The 20,323-nt window shown below is 39.6% G+C and overlaps 1 protein-coding gene across 6 annotated transcripts in view; it reads left to right on the forward strand.

The window, feature by feature from the left end:
- The window catches only part of CUL2 (cullin 2), a 172,872-nt gene extending 161,563 nt beyond the window's left edge, over positions 1 to 11,309 (forward strand). For 5 of the 6 annotated variants that reach the window (XM_036350399.1, XM_036350390.1, XM_036350371.1 and 2 more), the window contains 4 exons: positions 5,222 to 5,424; positions 7,747 to 7,848; positions 9,258 to 9,374; positions 10,707 to 11,289. In XM_036350399.1, coding sequence (XP_036206292.1) covers positions 5,222 to 5,424; positions 7,747 to 7,848; positions 9,258 to 9,374; positions 10,707 to 10,838 — 554 coding nt within the window. In that variant the 3' untranslated portion in view covers positions 10,839 to 11,289. Of the gene's footprint in view, positions 1 to 5,221; positions 5,425 to 7,746; positions 7,849 to 9,257; positions 9,375 to 10,706 lie in introns of all 6 variants that reach the window. The other variant, XM_036350417.1, reaches the window with a different exon arrangement.
- The last annotated feature ends 9,014 nt before the right edge of the window (positions 11,310 to 20,323 follow it).

Here is a 20,323-nt window from a genome sequence, read left to right on the forward strand (position 1 = left end):
TGCCAAGAAGGCCAGTAACAGAATTCCAGGGTGACTACCATAAAAATACTGGCACATTTACATATCAGACAAATAAGGCAAATGCAAATATATACATAAAGAATAAAATCCATTTCCTGCTTGCCAGGCAACCAGACCAGAGATTGTCACCGAGGATGTCTTGGATATGCCCCTCAGGCATTCCTCAACCCTCCATTGTTAGATGTAAGTTGGGCCCTGAATCAGGCATCCCAAAGATCGTTCCTGTCCAACCAACCAGAAGCGAGTGTACACTAGAACTGAAACTACATTTCTGACAACCCTGTACCCAAAATGGGAATAGAAACACTAATTTACACATCTAACGGGGCTGACATTTAGTAATAACATTTAGAACTGCCCAGACCTTGATACCCTTTTCTTATCTAACACTTTCTCCACCACCTTCTGAAGTGCTGAACAAAACATGTTTTGGTGGTTACTATGCTTTGCTGTCGAGACAGGCCAGGCAGCTTTTCCAGTGGTCAGCAGTAAGTGGGAGTCTCATATAGAACAGACCCCTCATATAGTTTTATTCTCTTTAAACCTTTCAGTTACATTTATACCATTGAGATCCTGTGAAGCTTGTCCTGTTTATATTTTAACATTCAGCAAGAAAAACATTTAGTAATAACATTTAGAACAGCCCAGTCCTTGATACCCTTTTCTTATCTAACACTTTCTCCATCATCTTACCCCCACCACCACTCTAACCCTCTGGACATATTTTTTTTAAGACCCGCATTCTGGATTTGTCACATTACTTAATTGTGATGTATTTTATTTGTTTTCTGACTCCCTATATTTTCTGTGAAGTGGAAATTAGGTCTAAAAGTTTCATTATATTCAGATTAAATATTGTTGGCAAGAATACTAAGGATTTTCTGATCTTAATATTACAACAGAGGACATGTAATATCAGATTGTCCCACTATTAGCGACACTAAAGTTGCTCACTTGGTTAAGGTGGTGACCAACAGATAGTTCCATTGTAAAGATATATTCCCCTTTTCATTTAGCAGGTAATTTGAAGGGCAATATTTAGGTCCCAGTCTTTTCAGCCATGAGCTGACCAGTAAGAGCATGATGCTAGAAAAATGGGAAGAGGTCCATGTTCCCCTGATCTTGATAATTTATTGAGAGAAAAAAAATAGCAAGAAAAAAGTATAATACAAAGCTTACTAGTTGAACCCTTTTTAAGTTGCAGACTGTACTTGATAATAAGTGACACTTTGACTCCTTATTTGCACTGTCTCCTCATGCTGTTTTGTTTCTAGTGATACTAAAAGACTGTTTATGTCACAGAAGACTTCGTTCTGTTTCCAAGCCCATGGCAGCATATTACAACATCAAGGACATGTTGGCTGATGGTCTCATTTAGTCATTGAAGTGCTTGTTGCATCCTATATAATAAAAAGCTAATATGAAAATTGTCCTCTCGACCAGGAGTTCGACCAGGGGGCCGGGCCAACTGGCCTCCTGCCTGCGGCCCCTCCCCCCAGCCAGCCTGGCCCAATTGACCCAGATCGAGGCGGGCTGGCCGGACCCCACCTGTGCACAAAATCATGTACCAGGCCTCTAGTTGTTTTATATTGGTTTCTGGTATATGACTAAGCAGTCATCACGCAAATGATAGAATGTAGTTTATGTGATGTTTTGCTCCTTGCCACATTTTCCAAACTTAAATGTTGAGATGAAAGCCCTTAATATACTCTTTTTTTTTTAATTTTTAATTTTTAATATATTTTATTGACTTTTTTACAGAGAGGAAGGGAGAGGGATAGAGAGTTAGAAACATCAATCAGCTGCCTCTTGGACACCCCCTACTGGGGATGTGCCCGCAACCAAGGTACATGCCCTTGACGGGAATCGAACCCGGGACCCTTGAGTCCACAGGCCGACGTTCTATCCACTAAGCCAAGCCGGTTAGGGCCCTTAATGTACTCTTTATACTAATTGTTAGTAGTACACACCTGGTGATAATTTCTTAAACTCTCTGTGTGAATAGAATATTCTAATTAATATATTAAACTTTCTTTCATGAAAATTCAGAGATTAGGGATTTTTTTTTTCCTCCCAAATCATTTTGAAGAATATTTCTGAATATCAGTTTGTTTGTTTTTTAAATAAGTCAAGGTATAATAAAAGTTAAAATAGGCATGTGTGTTCTGATAATAAATTGGAGAATAAAATTATATTCTTTAAAATCTTTAATTAAATAGTGAATAAAGAATCACAAAATCTTTTTTTTTTCTTAATTAAATCTTTATTGTTCATATTCTTACATTTGTTCCTCTTTTTTTACCCCATAACTCCTCTCCTCCCAGTTCCCGCCCCACCATCCACCCTCACTCCCCACCCACTATCCTCATCCATAGGTGCACGATTTTTGTCCAATCTCTTCCCGCATCTCCCACACCCCTTTCCCCCACAAGAATAGTCAGTCCATTCCCTTTCTATGTCCCTGATTCTATTATGATCACCAGATTATTTATTCACTTGATTCTTAGATTCACTTGTTGATAGATGCATGTTTGTTGTTCATAATTTGTATCTTTACCTTTTTCTTCTTCCTCCTCTTCTTAAAGGATACCTTTCAGCATTTCATATAATCCTGGTTTGGTGGTGATGAACTCCTTTAGCTTTTCCTTATCTGTGAAGCTCTTTATCTGACCTTCAGTTCTGAATGATAGCTTTGCTGGATAAAGTAATCTTGGTTGTAGGTTCTTGGTATTCATCACTTTGAATATTTCTTGCCATTCCCTTCTGGCCTGCAAAGTTTGTGTTGAGAAATCAGCTGACAGTCGTATGGGTACTCCCTTGTAGGTAACTGAGTTTCTTTCTCTTGCTGCTCTTAAGAGTCTCTCTTTGTCTTTTGCTCTTGGCATTTTAATTATGATGTGTCTTGGTGTGGTCCTCTTTGGATTCCTTTTGTTTGGGGTTCTCCATGCTTCCTGGACTTGTAAGTCTATTTCTTTCACCAGGTAGGGGAAGTTTTCTGTCATTATTTCTTCCAATAGGTTTTCAACATCTTGCTCTCTCTCATCTTCTGGCACCCCTATAATTCTGATGTTGGTACGCTTGAAGCTGTCCCAGAGGCTCCTTACACTATCTTCGTATTTTCGGATTCTTTTTTCATTTTGCTTTTCCGGTTGGGTGTTTTTAGCTTCTTCGCATTTCAAATCTTTGCCTTGATTCTTGCGGTCCTCTGGTCTGCTGTTGGGAGTCTGTATAGTATTCGTTATTTCAGTCCGTGTATGTTTAATTTCTAGTTGGTTCTTTATCATAACATCGAGGGTCTCATTAGATTTGTTGAGGATCTCATTAAGTTTATCAGCGGCTTCTAGACAGTTCTTGAGAGACCTTAAAAGTGTGGTTCTGAACTGAATATCCTCCAGTGACAGTTTTGTCCTGTTTCTTTGTCTCCGCATTTTTTATGCTTTCTTGGTGCACCCCCTAGTGGTCTTTGTGTGCAGTCCTCCTGTAGTTAAGCCTTGATTGTTGTAGTTAATACTAGGGGGATTTGACCTCCAGGCCAGCTGGCTGTGAGAATCAGCTGTGTGTGCAGTGGGAAAACTTCTGTCCTCTAGGGAGGTGCTAATCTAGCCTTTGCCTGAAGCTGTCTGGCAAATGGCTCTGTGCAGGGCTTGGGCGGGGCGGGTGGGTCGCTCCGGCTCGGGATCAACAGGGTGGGCCGGAGCAAGCAGTTATGGCAGCTCTCAGTTCAGTCCCTAGGGACTCTGCCTCACAGAGTCCCAGCAACCTCTGCAAACCTCGGAGAGAAAGCTACCTTCAAGTTCCAACTGAAGCCAGACAGTCCCACTTCTCCCGTTTGAGTCTGGGTCCCCAGAGACTCGCCCGGATCTGGAGCTCAGAATCCGAGACTCCCTCCCGATTGAAAGCACCAACCATGCCCTCTGCCGCCAGCCCGCTCCGCGCGCACTAGGTACCTGAGTATTTCACTTCAGCACTGTGCCTCCTGAGTCTGGGTATGATATTCTCTTTCCTCCTAGTTGTAGAATTTCCACTCAGCCAGCCTTCCTGTGGTTCTGGATGATGTCCGTTCCGTCTTTTAGGTGTGTTTTGATTTGGTTGTTCAAGGCAGCAATCTCCGGCGTTAACCTATGCCGCCATCTTGGTTCTCTCCAAAAATCACAAAATCTTGATCAGAATTACTAATATGGGGAATGCAGCTTCTAGGGTTCAGTTATGTGAAATACAGCTTCCTTGAGTTAAAATATAGGGTTCTGAAACCAGTTTTCATGCTGGGTTAGTTTATAATCCATTGACAGTCAAATAATGCAAGGGGTGTGTGTGTGTGTGTGTGTGTGTGTGTGTGTGTGTGTGTGTGTGTGTGTGTGAGAGAGAGACAGAGAGAGAGAGAGAGAGAGAGAGAGAGAACATGCAATCACTGTACCACAACTTTATGATTTAGGAAGTAGTTCTTTGACTTACCTTAGCTTTTTTGACTGTTACTGAATTTTACAGAGTGCATACATGTTGGTCATACAGTTTGTTGCAAGCTTTTCAGTGTTCTCTCTCCCTGGGATATTGCAGAACTGCAGTACAACTAAACTTGCTGTATATTTAATAGCTCTTAGGGGGTAAGGTACAGTCTAGCACACTGTTATTCTATCAACTTTTTAAATAAAATTAGGATCTGTCTATCTCTCCCATTCTTGTTTTCCCCTAGAAAATTGCTGGGAAGAAAGATGTAATTTTAAAAATGTTGGCAGAAGTTATAGTTTAATCAGAGCTGTAGGATAAGCATTTCCTATGTGCTCATAGACCTCCCTGTAGGCTTGACCCTTCCCTGGAATAGAGCAGATGGAGACAGCACATGAAGCCATTGCTAATAGCAAGCCGACATTCTCTCCTCTTTGTCTGTTTTGTTTTGGGGTTTTTTTCCTATCCCCACCTCCTCTTACTGTTTTTTTCCTAAGTTTTAGTTAGCCTTCCATTGACTAAAGACATTGTTTAAACCCTGCTGGTAAAGTTATGATAGCTTAACCATGATTTATACTCAAAACTAAGAGCCCTACCCCCAGTCCCTCAAACAAACAAAATAATTACATTGCCAGCAAGAATGGCTTTACAATTAATAAAGGAGAATAATATCCAAAATAAACAGTTATTATTCAAGTAATTTCAAAATGTTTCTTTGAATGACCAGTTTATTGTCACAATTTTGTTTTAATTGTAGGTGAAGTTAAAATGAACTATTTGGGCAAACCATATGTAGCCATGGTTACAACATACCAAATGGCAGTTCTTCTAGCCTTCAACAACAGTGAAACTGTCAGCTATAAAGAGCTTCAAGACAGCACACAGATGAATGAAAAGGAACTGACAAAAACAATCAAATCATTACTTGATGTGAAAATGATTAACCATGATTCAGAAAAGGTATGGGAATTTAAAGGTCAAGGAATTTAAGCGTTGTAAACATTAAAGCATTTTCATGGGATGTTCACAGTATTGAAAGTAGGTTATAATTGTTAATGCCCTTGGTACTTTGGAAAGCACTTGAATCAGCTACATTACTGCCGGTTCCTTACAACTGTGAATTTGAGGAGTCACAGAGAAGGCTATGTAAATTGGTGCCTATGTGCCCTTTACAGTTTGATTTTCATTGTCCTATACTATGACAGTGTACTAAAAAATTGGAAAAAAATTGCCATTGAGAATTTTTGATTGAGTTTGAAAACTGTAGCTTATCTTAAAACTTTCCAAGATTTTTTCCCCCATGTATTTTTGGTTAATGTTTAACTGTATGGTTCTATAGTAGGAAATAACAGCCTATTGATGTCATTTGTATGATATTTAACATGTGTAACTAGAACCCAAACACACTCACTTTCATATCCTTTAATTTCAGAACTCAAATAACCTCCATATTTTTAAAATACTTATCATGAGACTAGCAAGCCAATAGTATATTCCTCTTTCTTTATAACTTTTCTTTACAGTAGTAAGTTTTTGTTATTATAATACTAGAGGCCCGATACACGAAAATTCATGCAAGAGTAGGCCTTCCTTCCCCCAGCGGCCAGCGCCGGCTTCACTCCAGCTGGCTGCCAGCAGGAACCCAGGACCCAGGTTGCTTCCCTCCGGCCACTGGCAAGCACCCAGGACCCAGGCTTCACTCTGGCCCCAGCTTCGTCTGGAAGGATGTCCGGAGTGATGTCCGGGAGGACATCTAGTCTAATTAGCATATTGCCCTTTTATTATTATAGATATCTTGGATAATTAAATGGTTTTTAAAAAGCAACTGATGTGGGTTAAATCTCCTACTTCAAATTATTGTACCTATAAGAAAAAAATTCTTATAGATGGTATTTCATTTTTATTTTGGTAAAGTTAATAGCCTACAACTTACTTCTGTCATTAATTCATTTTGCCGACATCTCTAAGATTATGATAACATTTTATATCCTATAGTTGAACAGTTCTAAATTACATATATTCTGAAATTCAAATCTTTCAAAGGCTTTTCTTAATTTTGAGAAGTGATTAAATTTTTTTACTTCAGAATCTTTAAATGTTAAAATTCTTAATATTAAGATTTTAAATACAGAAATTAATTATGACTTAAAACAATGAACTTATTTTAAGTTAAAAAATTTTAAGCTTAATTGCTGAAGTTAGAAGTTATATATATATTTTTAAATGTGTTATTTTCACTGCCCAAAAATATACAAAATAAATATAGATTGCACATTAAATTTTAATTATGAATCTGCTGGTTTCTTAGAATTTCTTAATTTATTATTGAAACTGAGTCTATCTACCATACCAAGTGCTTCTTTTTTTGTTGTTGTTTGTCCACATCCAAGGATATCTTCTCCATTGATTTTCAGAGAGAGTGGAAGGAAGGAAGGCAGGAGGAGAGAGAGAAAGAGACATCAACATCACTTGGTTGCCTCCACATGTACCCCGACCAGGGATAGAACCTGCACCCCAAGCACATGCCTTTGACAGGAATTGAACCCTTCACCCTTCAGTGTGAAGGTCAAAGCTCTAACCACTGACCCACACCGGCCAGGGCCTACTTAAGTGCTTCTTGATCCTGCTGATAGAGAAATTTCAGTATATGATATGAGTGGCTTTCTTAAGCCTGATAGAAAAGTTGTGATTCTAAAAGTTGCCTTAAAAACTTTCACTTGAGGAAAGGCCACTTGCTTCTGGCAGAGTGAATAAAACATGAATTGAAAAGCAGACTCTTGGCAGAATCACACCAGGGTCATGGAGAAATGATACTTGTGTGCCACTGGAAACAGCTTGCTTTTATAGTCAGGTAACTTATAATTGGTTTTGTTATTGCAGCACTTAAAAAAACATTTGGTTGTTCAGTTTTTCAAAATGGATTGATGGGAAAATTATGAGTTGACGTTTCATAAAAATTAAAATGTCAAGTTCTGTTTAAGCCTGTGAGCTTGACGCTTTTGTCTTATCCAAAGGTAATATATGTAATAGGCCAGAAATTTGCTTACTTATTTAATCTAAATTGATTAAAATTCTATCAAGTGTAAAATTAGAAAAGAATTGTTTTTTACTTCTTTGTTTGAAAGAAGACAATCATTTTTCTCTCAAATAATCTTTATAATGTAAAAGATTATGAGAATTTAGGATGTTTTTTCTTGGTTATTTCATAGCATATTGTTTGCAGCAACTCTTATGTAATGGTTTTATGTTTTATAAATATAAGTGAATTATTTGTAATTGTAGGAAGATATTGATGCAGAATCTTCATTTTCATTAAATATGAACTTCAGCAGTAAAAGAACAAAATTTAAAATTACTACATCAATGCAGAAAGACACACCACAGGTAAGAGCTTATCTATGTCATTTCTTTTGGAAATATTAAAGCATTGTACTTTGCAAGTAGAGTAACAATGAGAAATGATGCAAAACTCTGCACATCAAAATTAATAATATGATATATCTTTTCTGGCATATTCTTTGCATTTACTAACCTTATAAACAAAATCTCTGCTAGTAGTTTAGATTTTAAAAACAGTGGTACAATGGGTACCTAAGGAAAAGGGTGCGGCATTGCTCTTAAACTAAATGTATTGCTCTGCTTTGCATCTTTCTAAAAATTCCTATCTTGAATAGTAATATAATCTCTTAGATTTTTCATTTGTAAAATAAGGGAAAGTTTTACAACTAATTTCTTTCAAAGGAAAATTGTTAAAAATGCTTCTCAAAGTTTCATGTGTAAATGAACCACCTGGGAATCTTGTCAGAACTCAAATTGTGATCTATGAGGTGTGGAGTGGAGTCCAGACTACCAGATAAGCCAGTTTGCATGTGTACTGTTGATTTCTTTAACTCAACAGTGATTATTGCTTATTTCTGGGATGGCCTGTTCACATCACTTATGCTTCCTAATTGCTACCTATATCGCTGGGCTTGGGGCAGGATGTGAAGGTATATATGATGTCAGGCCCACTTCAGGAACTTCCCCATGGGGAAACAAATGTTAATGAATTGCTATTAAATTTGAACCCTAAAATGTTCAATGTTCTATTTTCCTTCAGACTAATGAATAATAATTTTTAAGATATGGATTATATTTTTATCTGTTAAAAGCCGTTATGAGATCCCTATTAATGTGGCATTGCCTACTTCTATGCCTTGCTTCTACTGTTACCTTGAGCTGTATGATTTATGCCCTTTTTAGCCCATCCTTTCTGGCTTCTCTGCTTGAGCCAAATAGAACCCTCCACAGTTCTTCCCCTTGAAGCCCAATCCAGTGTGCACTTGGAGCCATTTCCTGAAGCATCTAAAAGCGTTGTGGTATAGTGTCTGTACTCACTGAAAGGACAGCATTCTTGAAAATTACTGTTCTGTGTCATTTAAGTTCTAAGTCAAGTCTCTGTTCATCATTATTTATTCTCCTATACCAGTGGTCGGCAAACTGCAGCTCGCAAGCCACATGCGGCCCTTTGGCCCTTTGAGTGTGGCTCTTCCACAAAATACCATGTGCGGGCGCGCACGTACAGTGCAATTGAAACTTCTGGCCCATGCGTAGAAGTCGGTATTTTGTGGAAGAGCCACACTCAAGGGGCCAAAGAGCCGCATGTGACTCACGAGCCACAGTTTGCCGACCACTGTTACCCTCCTCTACCCAATGCTCGGTATTGATTAGAAATTTATTTAAATTCACTGATAAAATGAATTCAGAACAATTATGATTTACTGTCTCATTTACTTTTTCCCACCTGTAAACAGGAAATGGAACAAACTAGAAGTGCTGTAGATGAGGACCGGAAAATGTATCTCCAAGCTGCTATAGTTCGTATCATGAAAGCACGAAAAGTACTTCGGCATAATGCCCTTATTCAAGAGGTAAAAGAGGGAAAAGTCTTCAGAACTTCTTGGGGTAGAGAGTATTACCAGTGTACAGATGAATAATGTTTCTTTGTAAAGATGATTACAGAAATCCAGTGATTCGCAAATAGCATAAAGATATGCTTCATTACATAATGGGGACAGTACCCACTTTTAATTTCAGAATTAAGTTCAAATTTGCTTTGGCTTGAGTTCAGAGGTATAAACTTCACTAGTTTATTGAGTCTTTTCTCCAGTTATTGGAGGAAGTTGACCACATCAAAGACTCATTACATAAGTATATTGAGTGTCTATGATGCAATAGCACTGTGTTTGCTGTTGGGAGTTTAATGCAGAGCAAAGCAAAATGTGGTTCCTGCCCTTTTGTAGTTCACAGTATAATAGGGAAGAAATACATTATTGAAATAATCTATATATATAAAAGCCTAAGCAACCACCCGACCACTCAACTGGTAGCTATGTCGTGCACTGACCACCAGGGGGCAGACGCTCAACGCACAGGCATGGAAACATGGAACAGACTGATGAATGTCAGAGGAAAGTGGGGAGAGGAGAGGGTGGGAAGAGATTAACCAAAGATCTTATATGCATACTAGAGGCCTAGTGCACAGATTTGTGCACCAGTGGGGTCCCTCGGCCTGGCGTGCGGAGATCAGGCAGAAACTGGCAGTCCGACATCCCCCAAGGGGTCCTGGATTGCGAGAGGGCACAGGCCAGGCTGAGGGACCCCACCAGTGCACGAATCCATGCACTGGGCCTCTAGTATGCAATATAAAATTACAGTAACATGCACTGAAAAAAGTTATACAATACTGTGAGAATGTACATAAAAATCTTGAAGTGTTACTTCAGCTAAGAGCTGAAAGTTGAATAAGGGAAGCTTAAGGGTATGGGTATTTAGATAGATTAATTAGTTGATAGTTTAATTTATTTATGTATGAATATTAGAATTTGCTATCTATATGTTTTGCATTTTAATTTCTTCACAACATAAACATTAGGCTTTTTCCTTACTTTGCATAAATTATTATTTTTGGACATGTCAGAATTGATCTAATTCTCCGTCTCCTTATGCACTGCTCTCTAAGTTTAAAATTTTTAATATTGTTATGGCACTCGCTTACTTGATATATCATGTGTATCCATTTAAGATGATTTTATTCTGTTTAATATAATTTCATAATTATTTTAAGTATATTTTTCTATATGGCTTAGATATCCTTGATGGAACCTCAATAAAATTGAGAAACTTTTATAGCTGATTGGTTAAAAGTAATTATTTATGACTGATTAATTGGCAGTAGTTTGACACCCATGTCTCTCTTACAGGTGATTAGCCAGTCAAGAGCTAGGTTTAACCCTAGTATCAGCATGATTAAGAAGTGTATTGAAGTGCTGATAGACAAACAGTACATTGAACGCAGCCAGGCTTCAGCAGATGAATACAGTTACGTAGCATGATGTTGCTCTCCTCTGTGTGAGTGTGAGAAGATCATTGCCATCACCATTTGGTGTGTTCCTGTGGGGAAAAGAGCAGGCTTATGCCTCCATAATTGGTCATTTGGCAGCCCCTGTTTTTCTGCTGTTTACAACATCACCAGTGCCACGTCATGAGCGTCAGAGAAAATGCCTAGAGATATTTCAAGCTCATGTCATGATGACATTTCTTAAACCTTTATTAAAGAATGAGTGAAGTATTGCTGAAATGTGGAAATTTGGTTGGGTACCATGCTTTTTCTCCCCTTCACGTTTGCAGTTGATGTGTGTTTTTTTTTTAAATGTATCTTAAAGGACATAAAATAAAAAACTTAAATATCGTAATATGACAGATAACCTAATAATTGTATCTACATTAAAATGACAAACATGATATTGCTGCTTGTCAAATAAAAAAATAAAGAAATAGAATGCCTTTTTTATGTGGATGGAGTATTACACTAAATCATATATAAATGTTCCTGAGTCATCAAAGCAGCGAATGCAGCTTTAGTTGCATTTTTATCTGAATGGTTTAATTCACTTGTACTTCTACTTAAATCTTACTGAAATATGTCGATTTTTCTAGAGTGCATAAAAATGCATTCAGCATAAAGAATATTTTCTTTTTAAGGATTGGAACTACAAGGATATGAGCATTTTGAATATTGAGGATTTAATTCCATCAAGAGTTTCTGGTGATGTGCCATACCACAGAAATGGAGTATGAGGGGAATATGTGGTGACTTCAAGTCTGGCATAGGAAGAGTCTTTGATTAAAAAGTCATCTCCTGTTTTCATAATATATTATTTCTAACATAGAATAATGCTACCACTCTATCGCCTTCCCCTCTACCTTTCTCTGAGTTGCAAGAGATCCTGTCATACCAAAAGATCCTTATACCCCTCTAACATTTCCATGCTAGATTCATAAGTCATAGCTATGATTAGCAATGGATAGCCTAAACACCTTTAAAAAAATCTGTATATTGGTACGTGCTGCCAGACTCTGTTGGTTAAGAAGGCATCCTGACCCAAGGCCCTCCTCTTGAGTTACCAGCTCATCATCATGGAGCAGGAGACTACGTTTATTTTAATCAAGAATTGGAAGGGAAACAAGTTGGAACCACCCTGGGAAGGACCCTACCTCATCTTGCTTACCACTGAGACTGCTGTTCGGACTGCAGAATGAGGTTGGACCCATCACACATGGGTTAAGGGCGGACCACCAGCTTCTCCGGGTGGAAACACCTCAACGTGGACGGCCATACCAGGACATAGCCCCTTGAAATTAATGCTAAAGAAACTGTTAAGCTGTCTATTTGCTTTAGGCTCTGGCAAATTGCAGGGCTTACAATGTGGGCTGGGGAAATGTGTACAATCCGGATCATGCTTACCCAGTTAAGTTATTGATTGTAGATAACTTGAATGACTTGGATATTTCAGCCTTTAGACCAAAAGATTGGCTAGGACTAGATTTAGGAGTAGATGTCACAGGACAAGATTCCTAGGCCAATGCCACCACCATGCAAATAGAAGTAGGACATAAGGAAATGAATGCCTGGGTGGAGTGCATTAAATATTCTGTACACTCCCTAAATAAAAGTGACTGTTTACGCGCAATACGCTTGCGCGGCAGGAAGGCTAGAGGCCCAAGTGGATAGATCTGAGACAGTAACAGGATGGAATGTATGCTTGCCCTGTATCAGGAGAAAATCACCTGGGGGAAACACTTCCTGTAAGACTCTCTCCCTGTTCCTCCCATCCAACAGAGGTAAAGAGCAAAGACCCCCCCCCCGCCCCCACACCCAAAACGATCTGGCCCCTGTCCTGTGACATAAACTATACCTCCTGCCTCTCAAGGTGGGAGAACAGTACTTGGAGTTTATGGGAAACTTATCCAGATGTATAATGGCCTAGTATCCTCAGAAGCCAATCATTCTGCACTGCGATACCCTGTGTTGATATCTGGTGGTGGTATGGGGGACCATTACTTGTGACCTTTCCCAGCACTTGGAGTGGAACTTGTGATCTGATACAATTGGCTATCCCTTTCACTTTGGCATATTGTAAAGTTTTTTCAATAGACTAGGAAGAAGAGAGAGAGAGTCCAGGGGTCTCCTTTGATCTCCATATTTACATAGATTCCATTAGGGTTCCAAAATGAGTTTAAAGCTAAAAATCATATTGCGGTAGGGTTTGAATCAGGACAGGACTGGTCCACAGTAAACAAGAATGTGGAATGGATTAATTACATTTACTCTAACCAGCAAAGGATTGTTAACTATACTCGAGATGTAGTTAAAGTTATAGCTGAACAACTAGATGCCACCAGCAGGATGACCTCAGATATGATTCTGTCAGAAAAAGGAGTTTGTGTAATGTTGGGGGGCAGTGTTGTACATTCAACCCTGACAGCACAGGTCCAGACGGAACCATTACTAAGGCCCTACAGGGATGAACAACTTTAGCTGATGAGTGAGCTGAGAATTCTGGAATTGAGGATCCTTTCTCCGATTTACTAGAGCAATGGTTCAGAAAGTGGGAGGGAATGATGGTATCCATATTCACTTCTTTGATAATTGTGTTAGGAGTCACAGTCATGGGATGTTATATCATCCCATGTATGAGAGGTAATATCCAGAGGTTAATTGAAACCGCATTGACCAAACAGCAAAATAATCTCCTTCTCCTGACACTGCAAAACATTAAAGTCAGCAAGTGTTAGCCGAGTTTGAAGAAGAGTTAAATAAGAAAAGGGGGGAATTGTAAGAATAAATCTTTTCTGTCAAAGAGGGGAGTTTGGCAGCTCCCCATTTTGAAACAGCAAAGGTCAACTCCTCCCTTTTTCCTTTAAATTAGCCAATTGTGCAAGAATGTGAGCCTAGTTCTGACCAATCAAGAGTGAGGAACAGATGATGTTCATCAGGCATAAAACCTTGAGCAGACTGCCTGCTCAGTGTACACACTGCCAGACTCTTTCTGCAGAAGATATTTTCCTTGCAAAAAAATTTGTATATTGTATTACACCAGGTGCCACTTATATAGAGACATGAAATTCCATTATTTTGTTTATTATATATATCAACAGCCAGTATTAGAATACTCTGGTCTGTTATATTATCTATTTACCCTATTTTCCCCACCACTACAACACACACACACAACTTTTTAAAGCTAGAATCTTTTAAAGTATTTTCCACACAAACCATTTCACTTATAATACTTTAGTGTATATTCTAACAAATAAGGCCTTTTATAAAAAATAAAAACAATTGACTTTTACAGTTGGTTTGATTGTACTTTTTCTAACTCATGTCTCTTAAGTGTTTAAAAAAAATCTCCTGAGCTTATAATAACTTATATACTGTGTACCTCATTTTACCTTTCTTCCTAGAGAGAAAATAATGGCAAACCATATAATATACATTCCACTGTCAAAAAAACGTTTTAATAACTTTTTGATAAAGTTCCAAATTGATTCCTTTTTTCTTAAATTTTATAAATCTTAAGTCTTTTCCCATTATCGGTCAAGAAAATACAGGGTGGGGCAAAAGTAGTTTTACAGTTCTCCTATGGAAAATAATAGAATAATTCATTAATAATACAAAAGTAAATTCTGTGTTTTGTGTACTCACAACTATAAACTACTTTTGCCCAAGCCTGTGTATTATGTTGGAAAATGGGCAAAATAATTGGGCTGAAGTCTACAGAAATGACTGGCAAGAGTTTTCTTCACATCTTTTTCCATTTTATCTGAAAGGAAATATATTAAAGTTATGTTTATGCATGAGTAAGAAAGAGGCCAGATACATCAGCTCCAAAAGAAGCAGTGTTTAGGATGAATTTTAGGCTATATCTTCCCCTCAGGAGAATGAGGAAAGGATTACAGTCTCCTGAAATCCTTACTGCAAGAGATCTGAGCACATAGCCCAGAGTAGGTTGTATGCTTCCTGCTTGTGGGCAGAAAGGGTTAGAGCTTAAAAAAGGAAAGAAGAGGAAGAACATGGCTATACATATATTGCCTGTGTAGAAGATGTGCTTTATTTCAGAAACCAAAAATAATGTGAGAAAAACTTTCAGAGGCTTAAAAAAAACAATACTGAGGTAGTTAACATGCATGAGTCTGATACATTTAACAGTGCAGTTCTTGTCAACAATCCATTCTTTCCCTTTGAAACCATTTTAATTGCTACAGTAGATGCAGATTCATCATAGGATTTAGTTAAGTATTTTATGATAATTTGATTTAATATAAACAAAAGAGTAGGCAGGCTGAGATTTGTGTTTTACTTTATGTATAATGTATATCTATAGCATTTTGTAACCTGTAAATCCTGCAGTGCTGTAAAATTTGATATATTTTTAACTTTTATTAACTGCAGACTGGGACAGGTGCTTCCACATATGTTCTTTTATTTGACCTTCAGATAATCTTGTTGATTAGGCAGTGTTCCTCTTGTTACTGAAACAGGTCAGGCCGCTTGGTAGGTGTTCACCAAAAGAACACTCCAAGTTGATTGTGTTAGTAGGAACTTTATTGCAAGCCAGCGAACAAGGAGTGCACTGAGGATTATTCCCTGAGCAGTGCCTCCCCAGAACAAAAACCCACATGGTATTACAGGGATAGTTGCTTACATCTTCACATTTTAAGGTATATTTTGGGTGAACATGAGCAGAAGTAGACATGGCTATACATATATTGCCTGTGTAGAAGACGGTATGTAAGCTCCACCTTGGTCAGAGATTTTAGTATTCTAATCCTATATAATAAAGAGGTAATATGCAAATTGACTGTCACACCCCCCCCCCAAGATGGCCGGCATGGGAGGGCAGTTGTGGGAGATCAGGCCAGCAGGGGAGGGCAGTTGGGAGGGACCAGGCCTGAAGGGGAGAGCAGTTGGGGGCGACCAGGCCGGCAGGTGAGGGCAATTGGGGGAGACCAGGCCTGCAGGGGAAGGCAGTTGGGGGTAACCAAGCCTGCAGGGGAGGGCAGTTAGGGGCAACCAGGCAGGCAGGCAGGCGAGTGGTTGGGAGCCAGCAGTCCTGGATTGTGAGAGATGTCTGACTGCCGTCCCAGATTGGAGAGGGTGCAGGTTGGGCTGAGGGACACCCCCCCGCCCCCCGCACAAATTTCATGCACCGGTCCTTTAGTGAGGGTATAATTTTAAAAGTTCATGCTGTCAAAGAGTCCTTTGGTCTGGGGTGGTTTTCTTATCTTTACCTTCTAGCCCTGAAGGAAAACATCTCTGGCAAGCTTTGTTAGTAGTCAAGCAATGACCAAGTTTAGCAAATGTTAGGTCATTACATAGGTTTTCTCCTGTACCTTCTGTACCTCCATAGATGAGGAAACTAATAAAGAGTGTTTTCCAGGAGTCATTGCCAGAAACTGCAGAACCTGAATTTAATCCCACTCAAAGCTGTGATCTTAATAAATATAGCACTGCCTATAGATAGAAATGGCTTCATTTTATACATTAAGAATAGTTTTTCCTGAATTTTAAAGAAAAATTTATTTCTAGTTAATTTGTGATAATAAACACTTCATATTTTGGTTCTTAAAATACTTATTTAAGACTAAAAGCCCAGTGCACAAAAATTTGTGTACTCGGGGTGGGGTGGGGGTGGGGGATCCTTCAGCCCGGCCTATGCCCTCTTGCAGTCTGGGACCCCTGGGGATTGGGCCCAAGCTGGCAGTTAGACATCCCTCTGGCAGCCCGGCAGCCCTCGGGGGATGTCCATTGCCAGCAGGGAGCAGACCTACGCTGCAGTCAAACATTCTTAGTGCTGCTGAGGAGGCGGGAAAGGCTCCCACCACCACCGCTGTACTGGCAGCCAGCAGCCTGGTTTGTGGCTGAGCAGAGCTCTCCCTGTGGGAGTGCACTGACCACCAGGGGGCAGCTCCTGCATTGAGCATCTGCCCCTTGGTGGTCAGTGTGTGTCATAGTGACCAGTCATTCCCAGTTGTTCTGCTGTTAGGGTCAATTTGCATATTACCCTTTTATTATATAGAATAGAGGCCTGGTGCATGGGTGGGGGCTGACTGGTTTTCCCTGAAGGGTATCCTGGATCAGGGTGGGGGTCCCGCTGGGGTGCCTGGCCAGCCTGGGTGAGGGGCTGATGGGTGTTTGCAGGCTGGTCAAGGCCCCCCAGTGGGGACCCTCACCCCATGGGGGTTTGGCCAGCCTGGGTGAGAGACTGATGGCTGTTTTCAGGCTGGCCATAGCCCCTTCAGGGTAGGGGTCCCTGCTGGGGTGCCTGGCCAGCCTGGGTGAGGGGCTGAGGGCCGTTTTCAGGCTGCGCACACCCCCTTCAGGGTGGGGGTCCCCACTGGGGTGCCTGGCCAGCCTGGGTGAGGGGCTGATGGCTGTTTTCAGACTGACCAAGCCCCCTGGTGACCGAAGCTCCCAGCCTTTCCTTTTTTTGTTTGTTTTTTTATTCGCTCCAGCTCTGTGGCCATGGTGACTGGAAGCAGGTATCTGGGGTTTATTTACCTTCTATAATTGAAACTTTGTTGCCTTGAGAAGAGGCAGCAGCCGGCCGGAAAGCTTGGCTTCTTCCATCGCCAGGGGCAACCCACCCTCCTGCTCACTCCAGCTCTGTGGCCTCAGCCAGCTGAAAGCAGGTATCTGGGGTTTATTTATCTTCTATAATTGAAACTTTGTTGCTTTGAGTGGAGCTCAGAGCTGGCCGTGGCAGCTTGGCTTCCTCCATCATTGGGGCAACCAAGCCTCCTGTCTGCTCCAGCCCCGTGGCTGCCGGCCGCCATCTTGGTTGGGTTAATTTGCATATAGTTGCTCTGATTGGCTGGCAGGCGTGGCTTAGGGCGTAGCAAAGGTACGGTCAATTTGCATGTTTGTCTTTTATTAGTGTGGATGTAAATATAATGGTTAGGCAAAGGGTACTTGTGAATATAATGTTTTATATTCACATGTACAACTATAGAACATTTATCTCAGATGTATTTACTTAATGCAAACCTGTTTTTAGTTAAAATGGATAATTTATTGAGCTCTTCATTTTTGATTCCTAGGACAAATTCTTGGTTGAGCAAGGTCAAAGTAAAGATGTTAACTTTTAATATTCTAATCCTAATCCTTGGGGCAGTTAAATATGGGTTTTAGCTAAGTGAATGGCAATTAATATGAATAGGCCCACTGGTTGAAGGTTGATAGTTTATGAAGCATTTTTAAGGCTGAAGCAATTAAATTAGGCAGTCCTTACATGAAACAAACAACTTCTAGGCTAGAATTCATTAAAGGTAGGATTATTTTCATATGCAGTGACTGCACTTCATAGGGAATGTTAAGGTATTTTCCTTCCCCAGCCCTCCATCTATAACTCAGGAAGTCACCTTCCTTTCATCATCTAGCAAACATTTACTAGTGTCAGGGTATAGTGGATATAGTTGCTGCAATGATTAGCCAAAAAGATAAGGTTTGTGCCCATATGGAACTTTTAGACATATCATAGTCATAAATATGTTATTCCAAATGTCAATACTTGTGAAGGGAAATCCTGGGTACTCTGAGGAGAGTTGCATGAGAGAAGTTAAAGGGTCAATGAAGGCAGGAGAGCATATTCTAACAGGAGTGACAGCAAAGAACCTGAGGTAAGAAACAGCAGCCAGAACCTAAGAATCGAAAGACCTGTATGACTGAATTATGTGGATTTTAAGCAGGGGAGTTATATTTGCATGAAAAAATATTATGTTTTCTTAACTTGGGTGATGGGTGAATATTCATTTTATTATGCTTTATAGGGTACATATTTTCCTTTGGTGTTTGTGAGCTATTTCATAATATTTTCAGAGTTTAGTGGGAAATGGATAATTTGAATTAGGGTGAAGAATGAACTCTACAGGCTAATAACAGGGTTAAACCTCAGTAGAAGCAGTGGCTATCTCTAGAAGGATAAAGTAGATAAAATTGACAGTTTAATGATGGGTTGGAATGAGGAAATGGGTAAGTGAGGAAATGGATGAATCAAAGAAGACACCTAGATTTTTGGCTTTCACAACTAATGCCACTTGGTGAGTGAGGAACCCTGGACAGGACGAGGATGGAGAAGGCATATATGGTTTTGGTTGTAGATACCTTGCATTTGATGTGCTTTTGAGATAAGTGAGTGGAGCAGGCCCATCTGATCTCTACTGCATGGAAGCTCTGATCCTGAGCTTAGAAACCAATCCATAGAGACATTTTAGTCCATCTCATTTCTCTGACTCTAGCCCATGGATTAATATCCAGATTAAATGTGACTAGAGAGTAACTAATATTTGCCACATGAATATATTACATACATTTTAAGTCTTAAACACAAGAATGAAAGGGTTGAGTGTTGTTTATAAAAGTTCTAGAATTTGCCTTCCTAGGACTTGAGTGGGTGTCTTTGTCACCTCACCTTGAGGCAAGGAAACATTTATAAAAGTTGTGTAATTGAACCAAAAGGAAATCTGTCATCTCCCTTTTTTTTAAAGGTGTAAATCATTTTATTCCCATGAGTCAATGGGCTATAAATCACTTGGCATAGATTTACAATTATTATCTCTTATAGTCGCAAATCTTTGTCAACTTACTGGTTAAGCAATGCCCTTGAGGTAGAAATAGGTCAGTGACTTGCATTTTCCTGACAAGTTTAACAATACCATTTTTCAGCAAAAGGAGGGAACCTTTGGGAATCAATTTATGGAAAAGAACTTCAGTAAGAAAGGGAGGGTTTTTAAGATTTTGTTTATTATTGTTTCCTTTTCCCCTGTTGTTAGTAGCTTACTATTTATAGTTACAGTAGTTGAGAATTTCAGCCAGTGTTAAAGTTAGCACTGCAGGGGAAAGGGGAAAGTTAGTGGGTTGCTAATTTATTCCTTGCCAGATTGGTATTTTCCTTGACAGAGTTTTGGTGTTGCAGAAAAAGATGTAAATTTTCTGTGACTTTTATAACCAACTTTATTTAGGTATCAGCGTAGCACGCAATCCTATGCTGAGAGCCTCAACTCCTTAAAGTGGGTGGTTTTCTAGGGAAGAAAGGACAGACATGATAAGCAAAGATCTACTTTTAGTCGAAATAAACTGGGTTAGCATAAGTTGTTTAGCATAACATCTACTCCAAGGAGGTCAGTGATACAACATAAGTACTCTGACATTAAAGGAAAAGTTGATTGCTGACTAGAAAAGAACAAAAAAGCTGTTTTATCATTTTAGCTTATATACAGCTGAAGTGACTATATTCAAATCAATGCTATGCTTTGAAGTAAATACCTGAGATTCCTGGTTTAAATGACACATTTTAAAATAGCCACCTCTAAACATTGACAGCCAAAAAGGATGAGGACCTCCAGCCATTTGGTAAGTAGAATATGGAATGGAACCACAAGGTGTAAGGAATCCGGAAGTTGCCTGCTTTCTCTACTTGTCACCTATGTGCTTGATCCTGGTTGGGGCCACCCTCTCCACTGCTCCATAATGCAAGGA

Source organism: Myotis myotis, unplaced genomic scaffold (assembly GCF_014108235.1).
Source record: "Myotis myotis isolate mMyoMyo1 unplaced genomic scaffold, mMyoMyo1.p scaffold_m19_p_1, whole genome shotgun sequence".
In the NCBI taxonomy this organism is placed as follows: Eukaryota; Metazoa; Chordata; class Mammalia; order Chiroptera; family Vespertilionidae; genus Myotis; species Myotis myotis.